Source organism: Dermacentor silvarum, chromosome 8 (assembly GCF_013339745.2).
Source record: "Dermacentor silvarum isolate Dsil-2018 chromosome 8, BIME_Dsil_1.4, whole genome shotgun sequence".
NCBI classification, from domain to species: Eukaryota; Metazoa; Arthropoda; class Arachnida; order Ixodida; family Ixodidae; genus Dermacentor; species Dermacentor silvarum.
The window spans coordinates 7,893,282-7,918,520 of record NC_051161.1 but is presented as its reverse complement, the minus strand read 5'-3'; the positions used below and the strand labels follow the sequence as shown (position 1 = coordinate 7,918,520).

General features: G+C 48.7%; 1 protein-coding gene and 1 long non-coding RNA gene across 2 annotated transcripts in view; one reads left to right on the top strand and one right to left on the bottom strand.

Moving 5' to 3' along the window:
* Positions 1-25,239, top strand: part of LOC119460581 (collagen alpha-1(II) chain) — a 62,787-nt gene that overhangs the window by 10,913 nt on the left and 26,635 nt on the right. Inside the window, exons 2-9 of the mRNA XM_049672424.1 lie at positions 3,666-3,809; positions 4,100-4,314; positions 5,220-5,403; positions 10,600-10,698; positions 10,905-11,015; positions 11,937-12,224; positions 14,424-14,636; positions 17,202-17,900. Of these exons, the coding sequence (XP_049528381.1) occupies positions 3,666-3,809; positions 4,100-4,314; positions 5,220-5,403; positions 10,600-10,698; positions 10,905-11,015; positions 11,937-12,224; positions 14,424-14,636; positions 17,202-17,900 (1,953 nt within the window). The remainder of the gene's footprint in view (positions 1-3,665; positions 3,810-4,099; positions 4,315-5,219; positions 5,404-10,599; positions 10,699-10,904; positions 11,016-11,936; positions 12,225-14,423; positions 14,637-17,201; positions 17,901-25,239) is intronic.
* Positions 15,318-16,342, bottom strand: LOC125947526 (uncharacterized). The gene is made up of 3 exons (XR_007468351.1): positions 16,272-16,342; positions 15,777-15,812; positions 15,318-15,389 (listed from the first exon to the last, which is right to left on the bottom strand). It is a non-coding gene; the product is annotated as an uncharacterized LOC125947526 (long non-coding RNA).

Here is a 25,239-nt window from a genome sequence, read left to right as displayed (position 1 = left end):
ACCACACTTCTGACTGAGCAGTAAGCAACGCAGTCATCTGCCTATAACAAGATTTCTTTAGGTAATCCTTCCTGATGCATCATTAATGAAGATTAGAAGCACCGGGGGTCCTAACAAATCTTCATGGTGATTGATATCTTGAACCATTGACTTAAGTATGTTGTCTGCGATGGGTAAGATGGTTTCCCAAGCATCTAAGTACTTTCACAGGGAGGTAAAAGTTTCATAATATATAGCTTAAGGAAAGTGACCGACTTATTTGAAAGCTTTTCGAAACTTTAATACACAGTCGGGCTCTATGCCATTGTCGACAATGTTAGCAATGTTGAAGAGGAATGTGACCAGTTGTGTGCCACTGGGGAAACTTGAGGCTGCTTTATGAAAAAAAAAGTTCTTATTAAAATGCTTAGCAATGTTATTACAAAAAATCGGCAGATCCCACGCCCTGTCGGAATCGATGTTATGCGAAGCAGTGTGCGGGGAGCCTACCAAGTTAACGAAGCGCCCATGAGAGCACCAAGACGTAGGCGGCTCTTTCATGACCTACTTAAGGCGAAAGCCTTAGTCATGCTCATGACTATCGACCATCAACCTTAAGCCTTTTGCTTCACATTGTACCACATCCGAACCCATTCCATTGGTTTTTTAGTGTTAATCTACTGCGTCATTCTCATTTTTGCTGAGTCATGGTCATGACTATGACTTCTACCACAATCCTTTAGTGTTTCCTTCACTTAGTGCCCACGTCTGAACCTATTTCAGTGGTTTTTGAGTATTAATCTTTTTTCGCTGAGTCATTGTCATTTTTGGTGAGTCACGTTCATGACTGACTTCTACCATCATCATTTAATGTTTCCTTCACTTAGTACCCATGTCAGAACCCATTTCAGTGGTTTGTGAGTGTTGTTTTTTGCTGAGTCGTTGTCATTTTAGGCGGCTGTTTCATCACCTACATGACACGCATGTCATGACATTCATGTCATGACCTATCATTTATGTTCGTCATATACTCGTGTCAAACTATGCCAATTTTCGTGAATACCTTGTTAACGAAACGACCATGAGAGCACCCAGACGTAGGTGGCTAGCTAGCTAGCTAGCTAGCTAGATAGATAGATAGATAGATAGATAGATAGATAGATAGATAGATAGATAGATAGATAGATAGATAGATAGATAGATAGATAGATAGATAGATAGATAGATAGATAGATAGATAGATAGATAGATAGATAGATAGATAGATAGATAGATAGATAGATAGATAGATAGATAGATAGATAGATAGATAGATAGATAGATAGATAGATAGATAGATAGATACTGTCAAAGTGGAAAATGTTCGCCAAGAAATGCTTCGTATTTAAAATCTGTTCTTTCTGATAGTTATGATGCTGTATGCACACAAAATAGAAGGTAGCCGTAAATGTTCTACTTTGTTTTCATATTTGTGCGAACTGGTACTACATAGGCAACTTTCCATTCCTTTTTAATCGTCTTTATTTCTTATGAACGTGTGAAAAATCGATATGAAAAGCGACTCATTCAACATGTGCATTCTTCCGGAACACATATCGTATAAGGCCCTTTTGCTCTGCCGGGATTTAGCTCCCTCCTTTCTTTACGGTCAATTAGCTTCCAAGGGCTTAGTTGCCTGCTGGCAGTCGGGAAACACCGCAACACTACTGCTGAGTGAATGTGCTGAAAACATTGATTTGAAATATTCATTTATCACCACAGATTTATGTGCATATTCAGCAAAAGTTCTGTCTTCCGTCATATAAAGTTTGCTTAAAGTTTGTTTTAAATCTTGTTTATGATTGCTCTGAATTCAGAAATTGTATTGCTATTATTTCTAACAAACTATTCCCTATCCCCACCTCCAAAAAATTACGAAAACGAAAAGAAAAGTTACTTTTGTTTTTGTACGAAGACTGAAGAACGGACATTTAATCTACGATTGCTGCACATTTACCGGAAGCAAGAAAATCAGCGCTGTGAGTTGGTAATGATGTCGCGGATATTACGCGTAACTCACGGCTTATTTCTTCGGCACATTGAACTAAACATTTTTTATAAAATAGACTAGTCTGCTACGGGTGCATGCCTGTTAGAACGTGGGGCAGAAAAAAACGAATTGCGTTGTAACTACGTTGATTATAAAACTGTAATTTTCTTCGAAAAAGCTTAAGTTTGCGTTGACGTGGATATTTGACAGGGCGATTCTGTGGTCAGTAATACCAGGCACACATAATCCTCAACCTTACCACTCACGTCTCAGCATATAGCAAGGAAACTGGATGTTACAGAGTCTACCCTTGTCGACTGTAACAAGCACTGTGCTAGGTTTACGCCACTAACGAAGCTCATTAAAGCGCTGGACAAATATGAAGAGTTAAAGGCACCTCATAGTAATGCTTTCTCATTTAGTTATACGTACATGGGTTCTATATTTTAGCACCTATCTGTTTATAGATCTATCTAAATTTGAAGATCAACCAGCGCTGCCCCCTGACCATCGATGCATGTTCGCATTGTCATGATCGGCGTGGCAGTCAAGTCCGGAGCATGGTGGGTTCTTTCCGCCCATGCACTTGCTCGCATACAATGTTGCAACCGAACACTGGTGCTCATCTTGGATGGAAAGTGACAATCTTGATGCAAATGCGGCCATTGAGGCAATATTAAGAAAAATGATTGCGGAAGCACATATTGTTCCTCTCCGCACCGTCTACCCCATCAGGGTAACCAGAGACAGGGTAATATGACAGGGTAACCATAGCGCATCGAGTGGAGGCCTTTGTTGGTCCAGCAGCGGAGCTTTACGTTTATTCATGCGAGAAGCTGGTAGTAGACTTAATAGAGCTGTTTACTGTAATGACAGCGCACTGATAACGACTCGGGTAGCACTCGTTTCCCGTGTAGCTACATCGAATACACGAACATCTTCGTTCTGGGCCCCACAGGGCTACGCAGGCTTGTCTCAGATATCTTTGTCCCCGATATCTCACACGCAACAACAGGGGCTATTTATGCAAAAACAAACGAATTTAAAGAATAACGAATTCCAATGAGAAAGTTTGGCATTCGTTTTCTTCAATGAAAATAAATGTTTTTTCCGCCAAATGACTGGAAACAAAGTTTTGAAAGAACACGTTACCAGTGTATAGTGACTTAGTGCTGCTCTTTAGTCACCACTTAAACTGTTCGAAGTTTTTTGGCACAGTCGTGCAGATAGTCATAAAAGGAAAAGAAGTGATTGAATTGGATTGAATGATTGATTGAGTGATTGATTGATTGGTTGATTGATTGATTGATTGATTGACTGACTGATACGAGTGTATCGACCGCCGAAGGCTCCCATGGCTACACCAAAAAAGATCTCTAGGGAAGCGCTCTAGGGTTGGCATAACCGACCTCGGTTGTCAGGGCACTTGGGGGCTTGAGAGTGGCGAAGGACAGTTGTGCATTTAGCCACCAGGTATCGTTAGCATATGATGCGCTTTCGTAGCGTTTGTGATCAAAAGGTATTTCTCCACCTAAATGTTCCTTGCTACGGGTCAAGAATGAATGAAATTACATGTTTGAGAGCAGCGCGTAATAGTTCTTTGCGTGGATGTTTCGAAATAAACAAATCTGATCAAGGTCTCTATCTTGCTATGCAGAGCAAGCTAGTGATGCCCTGGTCCGCGAGACGCGGGCTGCAGGCCCATTCCGCGGACTCTACGAGTTTCTTCAGCAACGCGACTCCACCGTCTTCTGCAAGTACCTGCGCAGAGCGCAAGTTGAGGATGTCCTCGCGTCGCTACGTGAGTATTCAACTACGACATCATGACAGTTATCATTCTCATAAATATTGATAATGAAGACAGTTGTTGCCGCTGTTCTTGTTGGTATGTTCAAACTCTGCGAAGAGTGAGCACGTATCAGTTTGAACGCCTCATAAGCCTGCTTGAACGCCCTGGCTTGCTGGGCTATAAATATCTGAAAGCAAAGACATTAATGGGACAGCGAAAAGTCACGTTAGGCGCACGTTTACCAAACTGTAATGCGCATAAGTGCAGACAGCCATGTTGAAATGGACAATATGCTCATGCAGCGTCGCTCACCATCATCGCACCCAACGACCTGGCGTTCGCGGCGCTACCACCCAGCGTCATCAAGATGCTGGAGACGGACAGCCGGTTCCTTAGGAAGTTCGTGCTGCACCACATTGTGGGCGACTCGGTCCCGAGCCGCAGTCTACGCGGCGACCTCGAGATCACCACGGCGGGCGGCGACAACATCCTCGTGAAGGTCTACGACAATGGAAGGGTTAGTTGAAACGTGAGGGCCAGACCTGGCATCTTAATGACCGTGCACGGCAAGAGTCTCACCACTTCCCAGCCCACGAGTATCCCTGGCAGCCTGGCTTGTGTAACCACAGAAACGTATTTCCGCCTGATTTATCACTTACGGGGTCGCACCGGCGTGTCTACTTCGCTCGGTGCTCGACGGCTGAAACCCACGACCCGAAAAGTATTACAACGTATTTTTGGTTTCGTGGCCGTTTCACGTTGTGTAATTATTACGATGTTGTCATGGTGGGTGTCTGCACGGAAGGGGTAATAACTTTAATTAGTGGTCAGTGTGGATACCTTGTGCCGAAAATACAGCGCGGTCATAGCATAGTGAAGGCGCCAACGCAGGAGGGCACCACGCCGAAGCGTGGGTTTAGTGTAGTTTCCGCTTAAGTGAGAACCACATGGGATCAAGCATGGTCGGAAAGGAATGTCTCAGACTTCAACCAACGTCAAAAGTTGCCTTCGTTAGGACGACAAAAAATAGTGCTCTCGGGGGGAACATTTGCTCCAGTGACATTCCTTGCTTGTTCAACTACCACTGATCGTATCTAGTAGTAGTAGTAGTAGTAGTAGTAGTAGTAGTAGTAGTAGTAGTAGTAGTAGTAGTAGTAGTAGTAGTAGTAGTAGTAGTAGTAGTAGTATTTCATTGAGTAGCAGCAAGAAATTTGTTGCCTTCATGAAGTTTTTTTTTCTTTTTTTTTTTTTGCTACTGGTAATCACTCATAATAGACATTGCAACTGGACCTCCGCACCCTGCAAAGTACTATTCCATGCAAATAAAGCTAAATTCCTTTCGGTTCAATGTCGCAGTGACTGTGGATAGAAATTAAAGTAGCCGGCTTGAATAACGGCACACCTCATTCGCTGTTCCCGCAGACGATTTCCATTGGAGGCGCCAACATCCTGGTGGGCGACGCCTCGTACGAGAACGTCATTGTCCACATCGTTGACCGCGTGCTGTATCCGATTGCCGAGAGCATGCTCGCGCAGACCATTCAGGCCAAGTTTGGATACTTCTACCGCCTGCTCCAGAACAGTGGCCTCACCAGCGTCTTGAACAGTGAGTCCTCAGTGCTCAAAACATCTGATAGATCGATTCATTGACTTGGATGGAAATGGAAATAACGGGACAGCTTCAGGTGCACCGCCACGACTGATGGATATGTTAGCCGTGAGCATTCCAACAATAAACCGAAGCGTCGTGGCTGAGTGTGCGCCTCGGCTTCGAGCCTTCGGTAGCTTTCCCATTTCCTTTATTTTATGCCTCATAATCGCTCAATGTGGCTGAGTGCGCGCCTCGGCTTTGTGCCTTCGGTCGCTTTTCCATTTCCTTTATTTTATGCCTTCTAATCTCCCAATATGTAGCATGCCAATATAACTTCTTGGGCATTTGATGTTTACTGTAAGACATGATTTTTTTTTTGTTGTTGTTGCGCAAGAATTCAGAAAAGAAATAAATCAGCGAAAAAGAGCAGACAGAAAGACAAGCATCTGTCTTTCGTCTGCTCTTTCCTTTCACTGGTGTTTGCTTTTCTGAATATTTGCGCTACAAAAACCACGTCCTATTGCATGCCAAGTTTTTCGCAGAGCTCACCTCACCTAATACAATTGAACTTTCTCTCTTCCTCCTCCGTTAGCTGGAACGCAGGTAAAGCCAGTTGGTCGAGCCAGCTGAATGCGGCTCTCTAGCTAAGCATGAGCACACCAAGTTGAACACTCTAGTCTGAAGTTGCTGGACAGTAGAAATACAACTAAAAGCTTGCTCAGTCTCGGCACTTGACTTTGTCCAGGGTTGCACTCCTTGAGAGAAATATGCACCTTCAAAATCTCGTCGAACGCCGCGAGCACGAGCAACCTCGAATGCACTAAGGTAACCGGCTTCTCTACAGCGCTACAGATGGACGTGTGGTGAAATGAGCCCAACATAAGGCGAAGGCAGTTGCCCGAACATGCGTGGGGCAACGCCCTGATTGAAACAAGTACGAAATTGAGCACGAATTGCAAAATATCTGATAGAAATACTGTGAAGCTCACTGAAGAGATCAACGGGCGAAGTGAAATACCAAATGCGAGGGTCATGGAAACCTGTGCTCGAAATGGCAAACAACGAAAAAAAAAAAAAAAGAGAGAAATTCAAGTGGGGAAAAACTGTAGTATAAAAAAAAGAAAGCTAACGTGAAAGCCCATCTAGACCTCGACATCAAACATAATATCGCTGCCCTTCACGAGCAATATTAATGATGTCAATGTAGATCCTAGTGCTAGCTAGAGTCCATTTACGTAACTCATTTTAACCCTAGCTGATTATTACTCGCCAAGAAAATGCCTCGTCGCTTTAGGGCTATGTGGCAACAATATGAGGGAGCTGCCTGAAACATTTTATTTTCATGCTACATTTAACTGCGGGAACACTTAAATCTACAATAGGCAAGATACATCAGATAGGGTAGCACAATGACAGATTATCACCTGCTTTCAAAATTTTGTTAAAGCTGGAATGCTAACTTTGGTGGGCTTTTGTATTGTAATGGGGGCGGGGAGGGGTGGAGGGGGGGGGGGGGGCTATGGCAGACACAATAGGTACGACGTAAGCGCTGACCATCAACTGCAACTTTGGCTCACCGACGATTACTATACTCTCTAATGCGAAATGTATGCGTGTTTTCATTTCGCGATATATTTAGGCATCGCTCCAAACACCGCACCAACTGGCAGAGCCGTGGCACGTGGCGCTAGATTATATAGACCAACCGCGCAGTTGCCCTATCCCGGCAACTTCAGCTTATGCAAGCGTAATCTTTATTGGGAAACGCTTGCGGCGAACGCTATGCGAGATGGCGAGCTTTCTGGTTCTTTTTATTTTCTCTCCGCCGCCACCGCGGATGCGTAGACGGCGCGCTCCTCTGAAGCCACCTCGTAGCGGTCGTCGCAAGTGTTGCGCTTTTCACGCTGCGCTTTCAATTTCCGCTTTCGCTCGGTTACGGCAAGGGAAACGGTCGACGCTCGCCACAGGAACGGGCGCCTAAGAGCTGCGCTCTAAAATTGCAGTGAACAGTTCGCACTCATGCCTTTGTATTCGGGTTGTTTTTTAGCCCTCGTCTCTGAGTTTCCGGAGGTTGTTATGGAACAATCACGTCACCACAAGTGACTGTTCCTTGCACCCATGTAACCGTAATAGTAGAAGCATCCAATATGTGCTCATGCTAATTGTGTCACGACACTTTGAATTGCAAATAAATGTTGACTATGTTCGCTAATGTCAATGACGATCCCCAGGCCGACTTCTCTTGGCTTGTAACATCGGCCAGCTAGTCAGTAACCAGTAAGCCAACGGTACTTTTCCAGCTCGTATAACTCATTTAGACAATAAAGCTGAAACTTTTCCGTAAAAGCTACAATATATAGTGTAAAAAAAGTATTCAGATTCCACGAACTGTACGAATCTGTGTACGTGAAGGTTTGATGCGCCAGCAAGAGAAATTGCGCACTACGACCGCACACACTGCAGATTTCAGTGACGAATGCGTCTCTTTTCCGCGTCTCTTTTCCACCCTAGTGGACCTTGCAGAGAAAGCGGGACATTTATTCAGCATTAAAACCTTTTGAATCACACGACACTATGCGTGCTTGATCTTGTAGAAACGCACCACCGAACCACAGTACGATGAGAAACGCGCAACGAATTTCGTAAACGACCGCGCCCCTTATTTTCTTTCTTCATTGTCAGCTGGAAAATGCGCAGGCGCATTCTATACTGCCGTCCGTGTCTTATTTTTTGCGCCTAAAACCGTTTCCAGTCATGTGCCAACTAGCTCGACAGCAGGCAGTACGGCACGCGTTGGAGGAGAGTAACCACATGCAGCCAATGACGTGCTCCCACCTCACACGGCGCAGCCAATTAGAGCGCGCACGACACGACAGCTGCAGCCAATAGGGAGCCGCGCTCGGCCGCAGTTGCGGCCGGTGGGGTGAAGCGCTGCGCGCGGTTCTCCTCGCCTCACAAAAAGTTTAGCAGCGCATCAGAGTAAGTCGTGTCGCAGTTTTTCGGGGAAGGGCTATGGATAAGGCGGTGGGTCCATTGGGGTTCTGCATCATCTAAGACGCCGCAGGCGCTCAGATAATGCTGCTGCTGCTTCCGCTCCTGCGCCTCTGACCTCTTTCTCTTATCTTTCAGTCCCCATCCCCCTGTGCAGCGCGGTTGAGGTGTCCTCTATTGAGAGAGAGTTATCGCGCTGCACTTAACCCAATCTTTCACCCTTTCCAACTATAATCTCTCTCCATTGGAGTTGGTCGACGCGGAGCGCCGGGCTCGACGTAACGTACAACTACAGCTGAACGACAACGTGAGCGTGCGTCCACTGATCCTGACATTGCAGCTAAACGAGAGCAAGAGCTGGAAGCAGACAGGTTGATAAAATGTGGTGCAAATGAAACTCCTGCACAGAGGGCCGTCTTGACTCCGATGGCAAGGACACGAGAAAGGCGCGGGATAGCGAAACTTACGAACAGCGACAACGCCGCGTAGTAAAATCCTAATGAGTGCATGTCAAACAATGCAAAACAAGTCTTTAATTCGGAGAAATCACAACAATAATCAAAAAAACGTAAAGCAAAGCTCCAAGTCGGGCTAGTTGGTTGACATGCATAATAAACTTTTTTAACTGCGCTAACCCACACGGACAAGGACGAGGCAGACAAGACGTGCGCAGTTGCTAGTCTGCGCACGTCTTGTCTACCTCGTCCTTGTCCGTGTGGGTTAGCGCAGTTAAAAAAAGTTCAACAACGGTAAGTCAGGTGAACCAAGCAAACCACGCAAAACCATGATAAGCCAAAACAAACAATGCAAAACTAGGGTTAACGGTGCTAGTGCACAATAGTGCACGCTTAGCCAAAGCTAAACCGTCAGGCAATTTTTTATGACTTGTTGCTATGCGACGCACCTAATGAGCAAACCGTCTGAAAGCACTGTCTTGAATGAGAGAAAATCGTAAGGATGTTTTCATCGTCATTTTAATCAGCCTATGTTAATGTCAACTGCCGGACGAAGGCCTCTCCCTGGGATTTCCAATTACCCATGTCTCGCACCAGCTGATTCTAACTTGCGCAAGCAAATTTTCCAGTTTCATCATCCCACTTAATTTGCTGCCGTCCTCGACTTCCCTTCCATTGACACCCACTGGCAGGTATCGATGCAGTCACATTGGTGTCGGTGGAGGAAGGATGTTATCAAGAAGAACCAAGTAGAGTTTCAATTTATTTCGCCTAAATCTATTTATTCCTTATGGCACCAACCACTCAGGGCGAGCACATTCTCTTAACGTAGTTGGAGCTCCACTCAAGCCACTCTGGGAGCGCGGAAAAAGGAAGTGGATTAGAACCGTCACCTTATTCTGTGCAGAGTTTCCACCTAGATGCTCGTAATGACGATAGCGTCACTGCGACGAAGTTCTGGAGAGGAGATATGTGTATGCATAAAGGGTTTAAGACATCGCTCAGAGAAATGGAGCGCTCAGGTTCAGCGTTCACCGTTGTAGAGGCAGATATGAAAGCAGCCTATTGAGGCCCCGGGCTTGGGCGCAAAAAAGGCGCACGCACGAGAGCCTGTGGGCGGTTGAATGGTTGATGATCCCACCGTTTACTGGAACTCATTTGATGATGACATTGTCAGGCAGAATGAAGATGGATGATGTGGGAAGTTCTGCATTATTTGGTACCTGGTGAGCGTAGAGCCAGGGATACGATATTGTCACGTCGTATGTAGTGACGGGGAAGTACCAGATAGTAGCACAACTGCAGATGACGTAAACTAACTTTTTATTGGGCGATATTGTGCCCAGAATAGCAAGTAACACTTAAGTACAACGAAAGCAGCGAACATATTGGTCTATCGTCAAAATCTTATCTATATGTCAAGCGCTTCGGCTATTTATACATGACTCGTCATAGATTCCAGCATAATCACTGTTACTCGCGTACATTCTTAATGTACACCGCCATTCGCGTCGTGCATGCAGTCTTATTACAGACAGGGTTCTTTCGCTATAAAATCGGTGATATCATTGGATAATTTACCGGTACAGCTGGGCGCGTCTTGCTCTGAGCGATAATTTTGTAACATTTATTAGCCGGCGAAAAATTTCACCGGGAAAAGATCAGTACGTACGCGTGTCAATGTACTCTTCGGTGAAAACGTGCCCTATTGGTACATGAAGGGCATATGCTAAACTCTGTGATTTTCATCTTTTATTTTTTCTAGGTGACCTGTACACTGTCTTCATTCCAACTCAAGACGCTATCAACAACCTACCAGCGGAAACTTCGCAGAAGATTCTGTCAAACAATGAGCTTCTGAAGCGTACGTAACAATTTTGATAGAAAGGTGAACGAGCAGTGCCACAATAGCATGTTTCGCCTTCTTTCATTGCGTTTTTGCGATCGCATCGCTAGTTTAAAAGTTTTTCTCTTAATTGAGGGGTGCTTTGATATTCTGTTGGAGCTCTTCAATATTGGGATGCCTGTGACATGTATGTGACCTGAAATTTCAATATTCCTTTTTTGCAGGCGTCGTTTCCCATCATATCGTTCCCGGCCTTCAGTTCAGCGCTGTTCTTAAAACCGGTGCTACACTTACACCACTTGACGGCGAAGTTCTCCGTGTCACTACTCAAGCTGGTGAGACAGAGTATCGCTATTTAACTACTACATACAACGTAAAATTTTCACATTACCATTGTAAAGTGAATGCGTACAGGGAAAGTAAATCCTTTCACTTTATCAGGATGGCCTGAAATAATCCACAAAGAATGTGCTTTTTCGGTTGCTCATGACATTTTGCTATGACCTGTGAAATGTCACGCGCCGAAACAGATTACTGCTCTGAAACTGCTCAATTTCACTATTTACTAATGATAACAGGTAAATGCAAGTGCTACATGCACAGCGTTTCCTTCCTCGAATCATAAGCGTGGCATGCTGCAGACCCCTGGAACCCTAGCTCTCAGAAGAGAGGCGCAAATTAACGAACACACACAAAGATGAAGCATAGTCAGGAGGTGCTCATCTTGTTTGTACTTCATCTGTGTATGCGCGTTAAATTACGCCACTCTTCTAACCGCCAATTTTCACCAACTAGCACAAAATAAGTACTCCTACAAACCATGAATCCGGCATGCGCCAACATATCTAATAGCCAGAACATTTCGTTGTTGAAGTAAGAACGTTAACTAGCGTATAATTCTACCATTCCGGTTCAAAAATAAGAAAATGCGTAGAAAGTGCATCTCATTCCAACCTAATTTCTAGCGTATTACTCAAAATTCTTATTGTGAAAAATTATTTAACTGCTTCTCCTTTGAATCCGAATGGCGGACACTCATTCCAGGGAGAACTGGAAATATTGGAATACCACTGCGTAAATTTAGGATGAGGGAGGGAGGCTAGCCAGGCTAAGCCCGGTTGAACAAATTTTGACAGTACTAAATGGGCCGACGTGCTAACTATGGAATGTGTTCTGACCAGCATCTTCGCAGCAGTACTTTATTTGAACACTTAGATCTCTGTTAGGCGCATGCATATATTTCTCTCTTCGCGCAGGACAACTCTTCATCGACGGCGTCCCGTTTGTCAGCAAGGATGACGGTGCCACCAATGGCGTCATTCACATTGTCAACCGGCTGCTGGTGCCACAGAGCGTAATCGAGGACTGTGGTTGCATCGCATCGCATGGCGGAGGAGATGCCTTTCTCACTGGCGGGAAGATCGGCTTCCAAGGACCTACCATCGTCGGCCAGCAGCTTCCGGGTCTCGTCCAGCACGTCGTGGTGCCCGGCACAGTGACGCAGACTACGCACATCGTGTCTCCACCCAAGACGGTTGTCTTAGGTCAGCAGAAGCTAGGTGTCTTGGTTAGGCCAGTAGCACCCTCGGTGCTCTCCCCAAAAGTGCCACCCTTCGCGTCCGCAAGAATTCCTGGGGCGCTCGTTCTGTCCGAACAGGGCGTTGGCCAGCCCACTAAACCCGGCGCTGAGAAGTTGCCGAGTGCTCCACAGTTCTCGTCGCGTTTTGCTCCACCTGCACAGACACTTAGCCCAGTGTTTTCCCCGGCTGTGCCGTCGCTTTCCTTCAGTGTAGGCACTGTGCAAACAGGCAAACCCGGTCCTTTATTACCTACATCAGGCACCGTCAAACTGCCTACTCCATCGGCTGTATCAAAACTATCGCTTAGTCCGCCGAGAGCTGATCGTATTGGTGCTAACGTCCCCAAAGTTGTGCCCGACATTGCTAACACGCAGCCATCTAAATCACGCTCATCCAATGACGCTGCAGCACCTAGCTTTACATATCAGCCAGCAAAGAAGGTTTTGCACAGTGAGAGCACAGGAAAGCCCCTGTTGCACCAAACGACGCTGTCATTCGCTGTTCCTCCGCTCGGAGTCATTCACAGGGTGCCTCCTACGCTTCATGTCTTAAACCTTCCGTCACTTAAACCTGCACCGCCTATGTTACCAAAAGAGGGCACAGCACTTTTCCCAACATCGTTCCAACGCGTTAAACCTCTGAGGCACCAGACATCACAGAACAAAGACCAAATGTCCGGTTTGGTACAGAAGTCTCCAGCAGGAGTTTCAGGAACCACGAAGTTCCCTGAACACCTCTTAAAGTTGAAGACACCGTTACAAGACCCCCGTGAGGCCCCACCGCTATCGCCTATATTTAAGACATTCCCACCTTGTGATGACAACTCTTTTTACGACCTCATTCGCCAAGCGCTGCCTCCTACGCATCCCCTGAGAAAAGAGGATGTCCCCTGAAAGCGTGAATATAGGTCATGAAAGAACAAAAGTGCTTTCTATGCCACTCGAGACGCCAGGATTCCCAGGAAGTACGCTTTTGGGTGGACGAACCTCAGACATTTCACGATCCAAACAGCCACCACTTGCACCAAGTGTTCAGTACCCATCACCAAGGACACCAGCCCGAACGCCATACACCCGCACAGATGATACACAGAGGCCACGAGACACTATCTCACCAAAGGCACCAGTACTGGAACCTTTCGGAACAAGAAAGACATCCAGCGGAGACTCTAAAGTGCCATCAAGCGCCTCACCTAGCACTGGTGGGTTCACATCAGGCAAAGCTTAAAAACCTCGCTACCTGCAATTCAGCACATACAATAATACAACCACACTGCCGTGATACAGATATTCTGTGATATAAAATTTCCATACCTTTATATGATATAAAATTTCCATACCTTTATCAAGTGCAAAGTTATCAGGGCTAGTCAAATTAGGACTATCATGTCTTCTTGATTGGAATAAAATAAATAGAAATGAAGTAGCTCATTTACTACCGTTATACACTCCACAGCAATCAATTTAACAAACAACAGAATCTCCTGGTCTTCGAAGTAAACAAACGAAACTTATTTAGAAATTGCGGTAGTTTTCGAACACACTGGTTTAGCAAAACGAATAAATCATACGAGAGGGTACGGAGTCTGGCTGAATACGTGTGCTAGTCACATAATACACAACAATTTTAGGCGTTATACAGCAATAGCAAATGGCACATAGAAGAGGCATAACTCGTAGAGAATCTGCGTCTGATGCTGCAGAGCATTTGTGTCTAAGGTCAGAAGTTTGAAGACATATACAGGTTGCGATCAAAGATAGCAAGGATATTTTAGATTATCAATAAATTTATTGATAAACTGATACACAGAAAATTCCAGCCCACATAATTCTTGCAGTTTGTGTACATAACTTGGCAGTCGCAACAGTTTCAAACATGTAGGCTTTAAAGTCAAAGTGCTAAAATTAACGATATAAAGCAAACACATGCCAGTTGGTGAGAGAAAAACATCTTCACGGGAATGTTTTGCATATAGCCAGTACAAGCAACAAAACTACGCCCTAAAACAGTTCATATACAAACTTATATACTGTAATGCAATAATATAAAAGATATGATTAATCATTGACAATCGCTAACAAATGCAAGGAAAACAATAGAGTTCTTAGTTTGCTTTAATCTTTAACAATATTTGGTAATCAGACATAATGTGTGCCATTTCAGGACCTGGGACTCTTCAAGCTCTCCTGCCTGGCCAGGCTCCACAGATAACAGTCCAGTTTGGAACATCAGGAGCTCCAAAAAGACCTGGTGTTACATCATTCCAAGTTGGCCCAAAAGGATCTGGTGGACCTTCTGGCCCTAGTGGACTGTCTGGACCTTATGGTCCCAGTGGGCCATCTAGACTAGGAGCACCAAGAGGACCTGGAGGACCTAGTGGACCATTAGGCCCAAGTAGCCCAGGAGGACCTAAAGGACCAAGTGGACCATTTGGGCCTAGTGGATTTGGTGGGCCAAAAGCGCCAAGTGGGCCATTCGGGCCTAGTGGACCATCGGGCCCAGGAGGACCTAAAGGACCAAGTGGACCGTTCGGACCTAGTGTACCAAGAGGCCCAAGTGGACCATCTGGACCTAGTGGTCCAAGTGGACCATTTGGTCCTAGCGGACCAAGAGGACCAAGTGGACTCTCTGGGCCTAGGGGACCCGGGGGTGCTAGTGGACCGTTCGGACCAAGTGGCCCAAGAGGACCAAGTGCATCTGGTGGACCAAGAGGGCCAGGTAGTCCATTCGGACCTAGCGGTCCTGGTGGACCAAGTGGCCCTAGTGCACCATTGGGCTTTAGTGGCCCAGGGGCACCTAAACAACCAAGTGGGCCATTCGGACCAAGTGGCCCAGGAGGACCTAAAGGACCTAGTGTGCCAACAGGACCAAGTGGACCATTCGGGCCCAGTGGCCCAGGAGGGTCTAAAGGACCTGGTGGACCATTCGGACCTAGCGGACCTGGTGGACCAAAAGGACCAAGTGGGCCATTCGGACCCAGTGGCACAGGAGGAGCTAAAGGACCCAGTGGACCAAGGGGACCAAGTGGACCATTTGGACCAAGCGGGCCAGGGGGACCTAGTGGACCAAGAGGACCAAGTGGGCCATTCGGACCCAGTGGCCCAGGAGGACCTAAAGGACCTGGTGGACCTAGCGCGCCATTCGGACCAAGCAGGCCAGGAGGACCTAGCGGACCAAGTGGACCATTTGGACCTAGTGGACTAAGGGGACCAAGTGGGCCATTCGGACCCAGTGGCCCAGGGGGGCCTAAAGGACCTGGTGGACCATTCGGACCAAGTGGGCCAGGAGGACCTAGTAGACCAAGTGGGCCATTTGGACCCAGTGGCCCAGGAGGACCTAAAGCACCTGGTGGACCTAGTGTGTCATTCGGAACAAGTGCGCCAGGAGGACCTAGTGGCCCAGGAGGACCAAGTGGGCCATTTGGACCAAGCGGGCCAGGGGGACCTAGTGGACCAAGAGGACCAAGTGGGCCATTCGGACCCAGTGGCCCAGGAGGACCTAAAGCACCTGGTGGACCTAGTGCACCATTCAGACCAAGCGGGCTAGGGGGACCTAGTGGACCAAGTGGACCATTTGGACCTAGTGGACCAAGGGGACCAAGTGGGCCATTCGGACCTAGTGGCCCAGGAGGACCTAAAGGACCTGGTGGACCATTCGGACCAAGTGGGCCAGGGGGACCTAGTGGACCAAGGGGACCTAGTGGACCAAGTGGGCCATTTGGGCCAAGCGGGCCAGGGGGACCTAGTGGACCAAGAGGACCAAGCGGGCCATTTGGACCCAGTGGCCCTGGAGGACCTAAAGCACCAGGTGGACCTAGTGCACCATTCAGACAAAGTGGGCCCGGGGGACCTAGCGGACCAAGGGGACCAAGTGGGCCATTTGGACCAAGCGGGCCAGGGGGACCTAGTGGACCAAGAGGACCAAGCGGGCCATTCGGACCCAGTGGCCCAGGAGGACCTAAAGGACCTGGTGGACCTAGCACGCCATTCGGACCAGGCAGGCCAGTGGGACCTAGCGGACCAAGTGGACCATTTGGACCTAGTGGACCAAGAGGACCAAGTGGGCCATTTGGACCCAGTAGCCCGGGGATACCTAAAGGACCTGGTGGACCATTCGGACCAAGCGGACCAGGATCACCTAGTGGACCAAGTGGGCCATTTGGACCCAGTGGCCCAGGAGGACCTAGAGCACCTGGTGGCCCTAGTGTGTCATTCGGACCAAGTGCGCCAGGGGGACCTAGTGGACCAAGAGGACCAAGTGGGCCATTTGGACCTAGTGGCCCAGGAGGACCTAAAGGACCTGGTGGACCTAGTGCCCCATCCAGACCAAGTGGGCTAGGGGGACCTAGTGGACCGAAGGGACCAAGTGGGCCATTCGGACCCAGTGGCCCAGGAGGACCTAAAGGACCTGGTGGACCATTCGGACCAAGTGGACCAGGGGGACCAAGTGGGCCATCTGGACCCAGTGGCCCAGGAGGACCTAGGGCACCTGGTGGACCTAGTGCGCCTTTCAGACCAAGTGGACCAGGGGGACCTAAGGGACCAAGTGGACCATTCGGACCAAGTGGACCAGGGGGACCTAGTGGACCAAGAGGACCAAGTGGTCCATTCGGACCCAGTGGCCCAGGAGGACCTACCGGACCTGCCGGACCAAGTGGCCCCTTCCCGAGTGGGCCATCAGGACCAGGAGGACCTAGTGGGCCAAGAGGTTCATACCTGACTGGACCTGCAGGACCAAGTGGTCCATTCCCAAGTGGGCCCTCTGGACAAGGGGGACCTAAAGGACCTGGAGGGTCATTTGGGCCTAGTGGACCAAGAGGACCAAGTGGGCCATTTGGACCTAGTGGCCCAAGAGGACCTACAGGAGCTGGTGGACCTAGAGGACCAAGTGGACCATTTGGACCCAGTGGGCCTGGAGGACCGAGTGGACCATTCGGACCAGGTGGACCTAGTGGACCCCTGGGCCCAAGTGGCCCAGGAGGACCTAAAGGACCAAGTGGGCCATTTGGTCCTAGTGGACCTAGTGCACCAAGAGGACCAAGTGGACCATTTGGGCCCAGTGGCACTGGTGGATCTAAAGGACCAAGTGGACCATCCGGGCCTAGTGGACCAAAAGGCCCTACTGCTACATTCACTTTTGGGTCCAGACTACCTGCAGGACCAGCTGGACCTACCAGACCAAGTGCACCAGGAGGTCTAGGTGGACCAAGTGGGCCAAGTAAGCCAGGGGGACCAGCTGCACCAGATGGTTTTCTTTTTGGTGGTCCAACTATACCAGGGCTTCCCAAGGTACCAGGCCTCCCATCACCAAGTGGACCAAAGGGGCCTTCAGGACTATCAGGGCCTAGGGCTCCAAGTGGATCAAGGCCCTCAACAAGGAAACCACCTAGCTACCTGCCACCTCCAGGAGCTGTCCCAGCTGCACCTAGCATTCTGAATGTGCCTCGAGGTCCAACACTTCCTGGTGCTACGGGCGTTACTGGTGCACCAAGGTTGCCTTTTGGCACAGGTGCTCCCAGTGCTCCACGTCTTCCAGGTGCATTCAAGGGTCCAACATCCGGCTTCCCGCGTCTTCCAAGTGGCCCTGCTGGTGCTGGAAAGTTGACTGTTATAAGTGGACTACCTCTTCCAAAGGCTCCAGGTAAGTACATTCAGGACACCTATAAATCCATGCGTCTGTTCCAGCCTTATGCTGCATTTCCTAAAATCGTGATTTAAAGAACCTGATGCTTTATTTAGAGTTAGCAGAGCTGCAAAATGATGAATCATGAAACAAATTACAGAGAAGAGGGGACAACAAAATACGGGATATTTTTCGGGACAGACCCGGACACCTACTGAACATTACAATAAATCTAACCCCAGTCACAATTGTTCAATATAGGATTAGCTGCTATGCGTTCCAAACTTACATATTGCGTTTCAAATTTTGCTTTAAAAGAAGCATTGAAGACGTTTTTAATCACGTACTTTCTCGAAGACAAAATGCATTCACTGTGGGACCATTGCAAAAACCCCACAACTTCAGTACCTCTTTTATTTTCTTAAAGGGGTTCTGAAACACTTTTTATCGAAGTCGAGAAATGCATTTGACGTTAAAATAGACTTTCAGAAATTATTTACAGTGAAAAGTACTTCAATGGGTTACCATGGCGTGCATTTCAAATTTAACTTTTGATGTTCACCTAGACGCCACTACTTTCGATTTAGCGTCTACAGCGTGCCAGACTCGGAGCCTATAGACGAGAAAACGATCGCCTGAAGGCGCTGCTGCGCCTCCTGACGGCGCCCCCAATGTGGAAATTTCAAGCAGCGCGGTCGCTCCGCGGTGCAGTCTCCGCTTTGTTTACATTGTTTCGCCCGCGCTTTCCTTCGCTGCTCGTGCTCACGGCGCTCCGTTTTCGACGGCGGCAGATCGCCTGCTTGCTGAACAGCGATGCAAAGACTGCAGTGCGATTTCAAGACGGTTGCCGACGCCAACAGTTTTTTTCATGGCGGCAACCTCAAGAAAGGGGAGCGTCTGCTTCCACACGTGTGTGGTGTTGAAAAATTGTGAGCGGTGATGTGACAGTGAAAGCCAAGTGCGTGTTGGAGGTGTCCAACAAGATTGTATACGACATCGAGTTAGAGGTACACACCGAGTTCAGTCATTTAATCACTTTTATTTCTCTATGGTACAGTCACAAAGCGGTCATGCATGCTTGCAGAGATGTGCAGAGACGGTGACGATTGCGGTTGGTTTCGTTGGTCCCTGGGCGCGCACACACGGCTGCTCTCAATTTGGCTCCCAGGGAGTGGCATCAGCACTGTCGGAACAGAAAGAACACATGCATTAGGCACCAATAAGCCAATAAAATTAATTAACGATGAAAGTACTACATATGTGCATAATTCCTTATATCATGCTGTATAAATATTTAATGTATATCATGCCTTATTCAATGCTAGAGTCATGGCAACTCATTGCATTATTGAGCAAGGTATCTTTTCACTGGTCATGAGAAATCACTCGTAGAAACTGCTCCACGAAATGAACCCAGGCCACGGTAACCAGCGATTACCTTGGGACCAGCAGCACGAGCGCAAGAATTAGCGATACATGCCTCACCAAAGCAAATCTAGTTTCTCGTCGGGCGAATGCCCCGCCGCAGCAAAAGTAAGCTCACACCGATGGCCGGCTACTACACGAAACGAAGATTCTTGGCGGGAAGAGTGAAGCAGGAAGAATGTGCAAGGTGGCAATTACTTTAAAACATGCTTGGATATTGTGAACCCAGAAAGCATGGCCAAGCAACACACATAACGCGCGCGTCTCGGGCAGCTGCTTTGCGATCTGCCGCTTACCGACGCATGCGATGACCGCAGCTTGCATTAAATACGGATTGCCACCACACAAAAGACATGTAACGTGCGGCCCTATTTGTTGCCTGTACAACTACGAATTTAAGTTGCAGCGTTTGGAAAAAGGATATAATTATCTTGAGCCAGTCTGCCGATCGCGAGTGAACGAACAGTACAATCAATTAAATTCGTAGGTTTTACGTGCCAAAAGCACAATATCATTATGAGGCACGCTGTAATTGAGGGTCTCAGTAATAAATTTGACCATCGGGGGTTCTTTAACGTGCACAAAAATCAAAGTACATGGCAAGAACTGTATTCTTGCATTTCGCCCCCATCGAAATGCGGCCGCCGTGGCTGGGAATCGAGCTCGTGTCGTCGAGCTTAGCGGCGCTACACGTATGCATTTACCGCTAAGCTAGCACGGCGGATTTCACTGTACGATTCAACTACGCGACACGTCTAAACAAACGGGCATGCACTAAATACAGGCACATTACTATTGCGTTTTTATCGAGCGGCCGTGATATTGCACGCAAATGCGAAAGTACGTCACTTGACTCGGCGCACCGCAGTTATCCACGCTTGTCGTCTGTCCTCCTCGTATTACCTCTCCGGAATTCTGTAGAACTTCACGGGCGGCTTTCGACTTTTCGAGGCTCTTGTGGCAATCAACAACACAGCAGTGTTGCGTGCCACCTTTCCTGGTTGATGAGGTCGCGCTCGCCGTCACGAAAACAACGCACGCGGTCGCTCGCGCCGTAGAGAACACGGGCGCGCGCTGGCCCGGCGGCGACCTTCGACACTTCCATCCTTCCGCCAGGGGAGTGGGCGGCGCTGGTGCCGCGCGGGCAAATTTTAGGTTGCCTCGTCTATCCCTCAACTTGCAGATAAGTTCACGGTGTCTCATCCGTTTGCTGTGCTGCAATCAGTGGCGCACCGACAGGGGGGGGGGGGGGGGGGTTGTAAGCCCCCCCCCTTTTTTTTTTGTTTAGCCCTTTTTTCCTTGCGCCTTTGAGTACAGCAACCAAGATGTAAGACGCGCAATCGTCTCCACACTCGTAAACTTGCGCAAAAATCTAATTTTTTGACAATTTCCCGAGAAGAAATTGCAATTAGTGCTGTTTAGATGGTATTGGCAAACTGTCAACCTCCCCTGGCAGAGATCCTGGGTGCACTACTGGCTGCAGTGTACTACATAGATACGCGCGGCTGTGTCGCTGTTGTTTTGCATCAAACGGCATAAATAGCGCATTCCATTTCGCACTTATTTCTACAACAATCACACAATTTCCTAGGTTCGCATGAAACATCGTCATTATAATAGCTTGTGCGAGTACTTAGGCAACGCGCACATCGGCTAAGCGATGAATGTCGCACTCCAGATTCGCGTTGAGGCGATTCCTAACGTAACGAGCATCGACCATGATGGCGACATACCTTGAAAGTGTGCAGCTCGGGAAGCAGACGACCTGTTCCAGTCAGATGTTGGCCGTGCACCTAGAGCCACGTCACCTAGACACCAATCAGAGCATGCGGTTGTCCTCAGCCAGCCGCAGGAAAGCTCAGCGAGTGGGATCGTCGTGGCATGTCGAGGCGGTTACGGGTATCTACGCTGCACAGCAGATGCAGCTACATGCATGCAACTCTAGTGGCTAACTGTAGTGTGCAACGTTTGCTATGTGCGCGACAGGGCAGGAGTGTGCGCTCGCGCTCGTGTGCTCCAGTCTGGCTACGGTGATCTGGCCCTGCTACGTGGTACGGAACGGCTTTGTTTTGCAGCAGCTTGACCGACAGATAGTAGCCACATCCAAATTGCGCATTTTGAAGCACTAGCAATACAAAGCGATGTCTGCGAAGGCTTCTAGGCAGGAGTGGCCAGGACGCAAGCGTACGTGGGTCTTCTCGGATTGCAGGGCTTCTCTCTTGCGAGAGAAAGACCTACAGTTCCACTGTATGATTCTAATTGATTCCGCCATCGTTACCCTTGGCGTATGGCTCCGCTCTAGTCGGAAGCGAGGTAACTTTTTTGAGGCCTTTCATACTGTTGTTTTTGGCCAGGGGATTGTGGGTGAGTCCAATGACGGCGGGGGAGGTCTGGACCTCCTTGCTTGAGTGGGCTGTTTGTGCTGCTGATGATTGTTTAGCTATCAAGACCATGCAAGTCTCAAGACCTTTTTTCATGGTTTCCTGTATGACCTGCGTGCGGTTATCAACCACCTGTACAAAATTATTAAAGAATTCCTGAAGTTTATCCATACGTTTGGTGAGACAGCTAGGACGATGGGGGGAAGGGGGGTCGGGGACTGCCATTGAGGTAGGCTTTACTAACTTCCGCTTGGGGTTCCTCCCCTCAACAACCTCCATATCCTGCGAGTAATCCTTCCCAACGCAAGCCAAGATCTCTCGTGTGGCGGGCGTGGTAGTTGTAGTTTTATTTTGTTTGCATTTTAGAAATTTACTTTCTTAATTAGCTGCTGCGAGTTTGTCCTTTGTTATAGCGAGTTGCTTCTTGAGATGACGGATCTCTGCGGCAAGCTCCCTTCCCTGTGTGTCTTCTGCTCTTCTTCCTCTTTCGGCGTCGTCGGGTTTTGACGGTTGCCATAGGCTCCGTACAGTGAACAGGCGGCGCTGCTGCGCAGCAGCGGTGGCGCGATGCTCAGCGTCGCATGTGGCGGGCGGCGCGAACCTGGGAAGGGGGGAAGACAGCGAGATTTCGGAACTACGTATACACGCCTCCGAAAGCCGCACGTATATCCGCGATCCGCTTTCTTTTTTTGTGCGTGTGTGTACGTGAAAGTACAAGCGTGGCCCTCTGTGATGGCACAAATAGTTTTTGCGGGGTTCAGGCCTATTAAAGGAATAGACGATTACTTTCACGGTGCAGCGTTAACCAGCGGAGACAAGCTCTACGCTGCTTCGCATGTTGCTTGTGTGAAAGACGGCGTGGACGTTCACGCGAAGTGCCATTCGCAACAGGGAAAGCAAGTATACGACGTCATCCTTCACGTGAGTAAAGCTTGCTGTTATACTAAAATTGAAGTCACTAAACTGGCACCCTGAAAACGTGACACCCTGAAACCGATTTTTAATCGACGCCTCACTGTTGGCAATGCATGCCTCATTTCGCTCCGGCGCGTTGTACGCCGCGGCCTATCATTTGATGCCCCTGTCACACTGTTACTTTAGATTGTCATACAGCTCGATCTGGACCGCGTGCAGCTACACGCTCACTCGTAGGCTGTCGTCAGCACAGTCATGTCGAGTGAGCTAAACGATTCGGATTGTTGGATCGTGTGGCAGTGACCATGCTATCCTCGTTGACTCGTTTGGGACCCAGTCGGAGCCACCCGCTGCGCTGATAAACGAGATTTATTAACTAGGCGATCTTAATTTACATGACGCGAATGTTCGTTCTTCATCATGTACAATGATCGAGGCTCATTAGGCCCCTTTCACGAGATACGATATCGCATGCGAATTCCTTTCCTTGCATACGCGCTTTGCTTTTACAATGATACATCGCAAATGTATATCACAAGAAAAATCGCACCATGTGAAACCGCGCCTCTCAAGCGCCAGCGGCCGAAACGAGGATCGTCGAGTTAGTGCTCGCCAGCTCAAAATAGGCTTCCTTGGCATAAAATATTGCTCATCGCACATGCCAGTGCTATGCTGATCATATCGAATGCTAAGACAACGGCAAGCAGTCGTCAAATCAGCAAAGTCGTGACAAATTTCTTTTAAATGTTCAGCAGCTGGCCATGGCCGCTGGCGTCACACAACGAGCTGTGAAACGCACATGTGTAGCACGCTTTACAGAACAAAACCTTGTCACAAATATCAAAGAAGCTGACTTACTTTACTCTCCTCACAGCTGCGACCCATTTCTTTCGCCGTTCGATCTCATAAGATTTGCCAGGAAACCTGTACAACTTTATCCCGGGCTGGCCTTCGTGGTTGTGACAGCCCTTTACGCAGCAGTATCACCGGTTCCACTTGCCCCTTTTTTTTTTTTTTTTCACCTCCGACGCTTGCCTATGAAGCGCATGCCAATGCACCGTCGCAAGACGTATAAAAAAATAAGGAGGCTGGTGAACAAAGCCAAACGGCTTCAACCGTGGCCGAGACTAAATGTAGCGCGCGGGAAAGAACACTCATCGAGCCGGCCGAGCTGCGGCGCCCACTTCCCAACACTGTTGCGTCGCTGCGCCAGATGGCGCCAGAGCAGCCGCAAACTCGACTGTACGGAGCCTATAGCACTGATTTTCCAGGTACCTGGTCCTTCTCTGTCACCGAGGCAGATCGTTGTCTATTGTCGCCACGGGGCCTGATATATTGCTGCGGTGTCTACTGCCACTACGGTGGTGCGGGCTGTTTGTGCGCGCCCCCGATGCTCCCTGGTTGATGTTACGGGTGATGGGACGGCTGCGACACACAGCATCCTTGTATGCTGTGTTCGCCTCTTCGGTGTTTAATACTTCCATGATGGGTGTCTGTGTTGGTTCTTTCCCTTTGCTAGTAGCCTCGGTGTTCCTGGTTGTGCCTTTTCTCTGGAATTGCTCATAGAAGCGGTAAAGACAGCTACAAGCCCCGGTTGGATGCCCTCCCCGGGACACGATGCAACAGGCCCAGCATGTGGCTGGGGTGCCCGGGGGAGGCGTTTCATGTTCTTTAGATTCATCTGCGGCATCACACCCTTCTTGGTAGAGGGCATACATCCATGCGATGCTTCCGACGATTGAAGCAGGCTTCTACTCTTTCTCTGAAGGGGTAGACGTCGTGTGTATATCCAAAGTAGCGGACGTAAGCTGGCAGCATGGCTTCAGCTACGGTGATGAGTACGTGTCTGAATGAACCGAGTCTCCTGGCTCCGGCCATTTTCAGCCCCGGATTGCGTTCTTGCAGCTCTTTGTGTATCTGGGCGTCCGCTTCGCCAGACCACGCGTGGTAGAACACCCCCCGCGTTGAGTTATCCGGCGCCGGTACGTAGGTTAGCATAGGGTAATCTTGCCCGTCGAATTTGAGGCTCCTGATGTCCATGTAGGCCCGTCTTCTAGCTAATGACGGCGTGCTGATGATGACGGTATTATTGATGCGGTGCCCCCTGATGTGGTCGTTCTGCAGAACTTCTTCTGCGTTGGCGTCTACTGCGGCGCAAATGGCTTGGTGGACGGCAGCCGAGCCGCAATCTCGCATATTTGTAGCCCCCTGTGGCCGTATAATAACATTAAGATGCTCATCAGGCAAATTTGGGAGGGGTTTCGGGAGGGGTTTACGTCTTGGCAGCGTTGGCTGCCGTGATCGATATCGCGGTGGCTTCTTCGCGGTCTCCTCCTTTAGTGCAGTTCACAGATGGGGTGGCTGCTGAGGTATTTCGCCTAGAAAATTTCCTGTGCGCTTGAAACGCCGTCCAGCTGCAATCATTTAACGCTTTTTCGGTAATGGCATCTCCCTCGACCGTGATCTCCATCGCGCGGGGCCTGAGTATCGTCGGGCGCCGCGACCGCTTCAGCTCTGGAGCCCGACCACGCCGGCGTTAGGCCTAGCGTGGTGGCTCGGCTCACTGTGACTTCGGGGGCGCACAGGAAGCAAAACACTCGGACTTGCCCGCACAGAAAGTATCTTAGGTGGTCCGG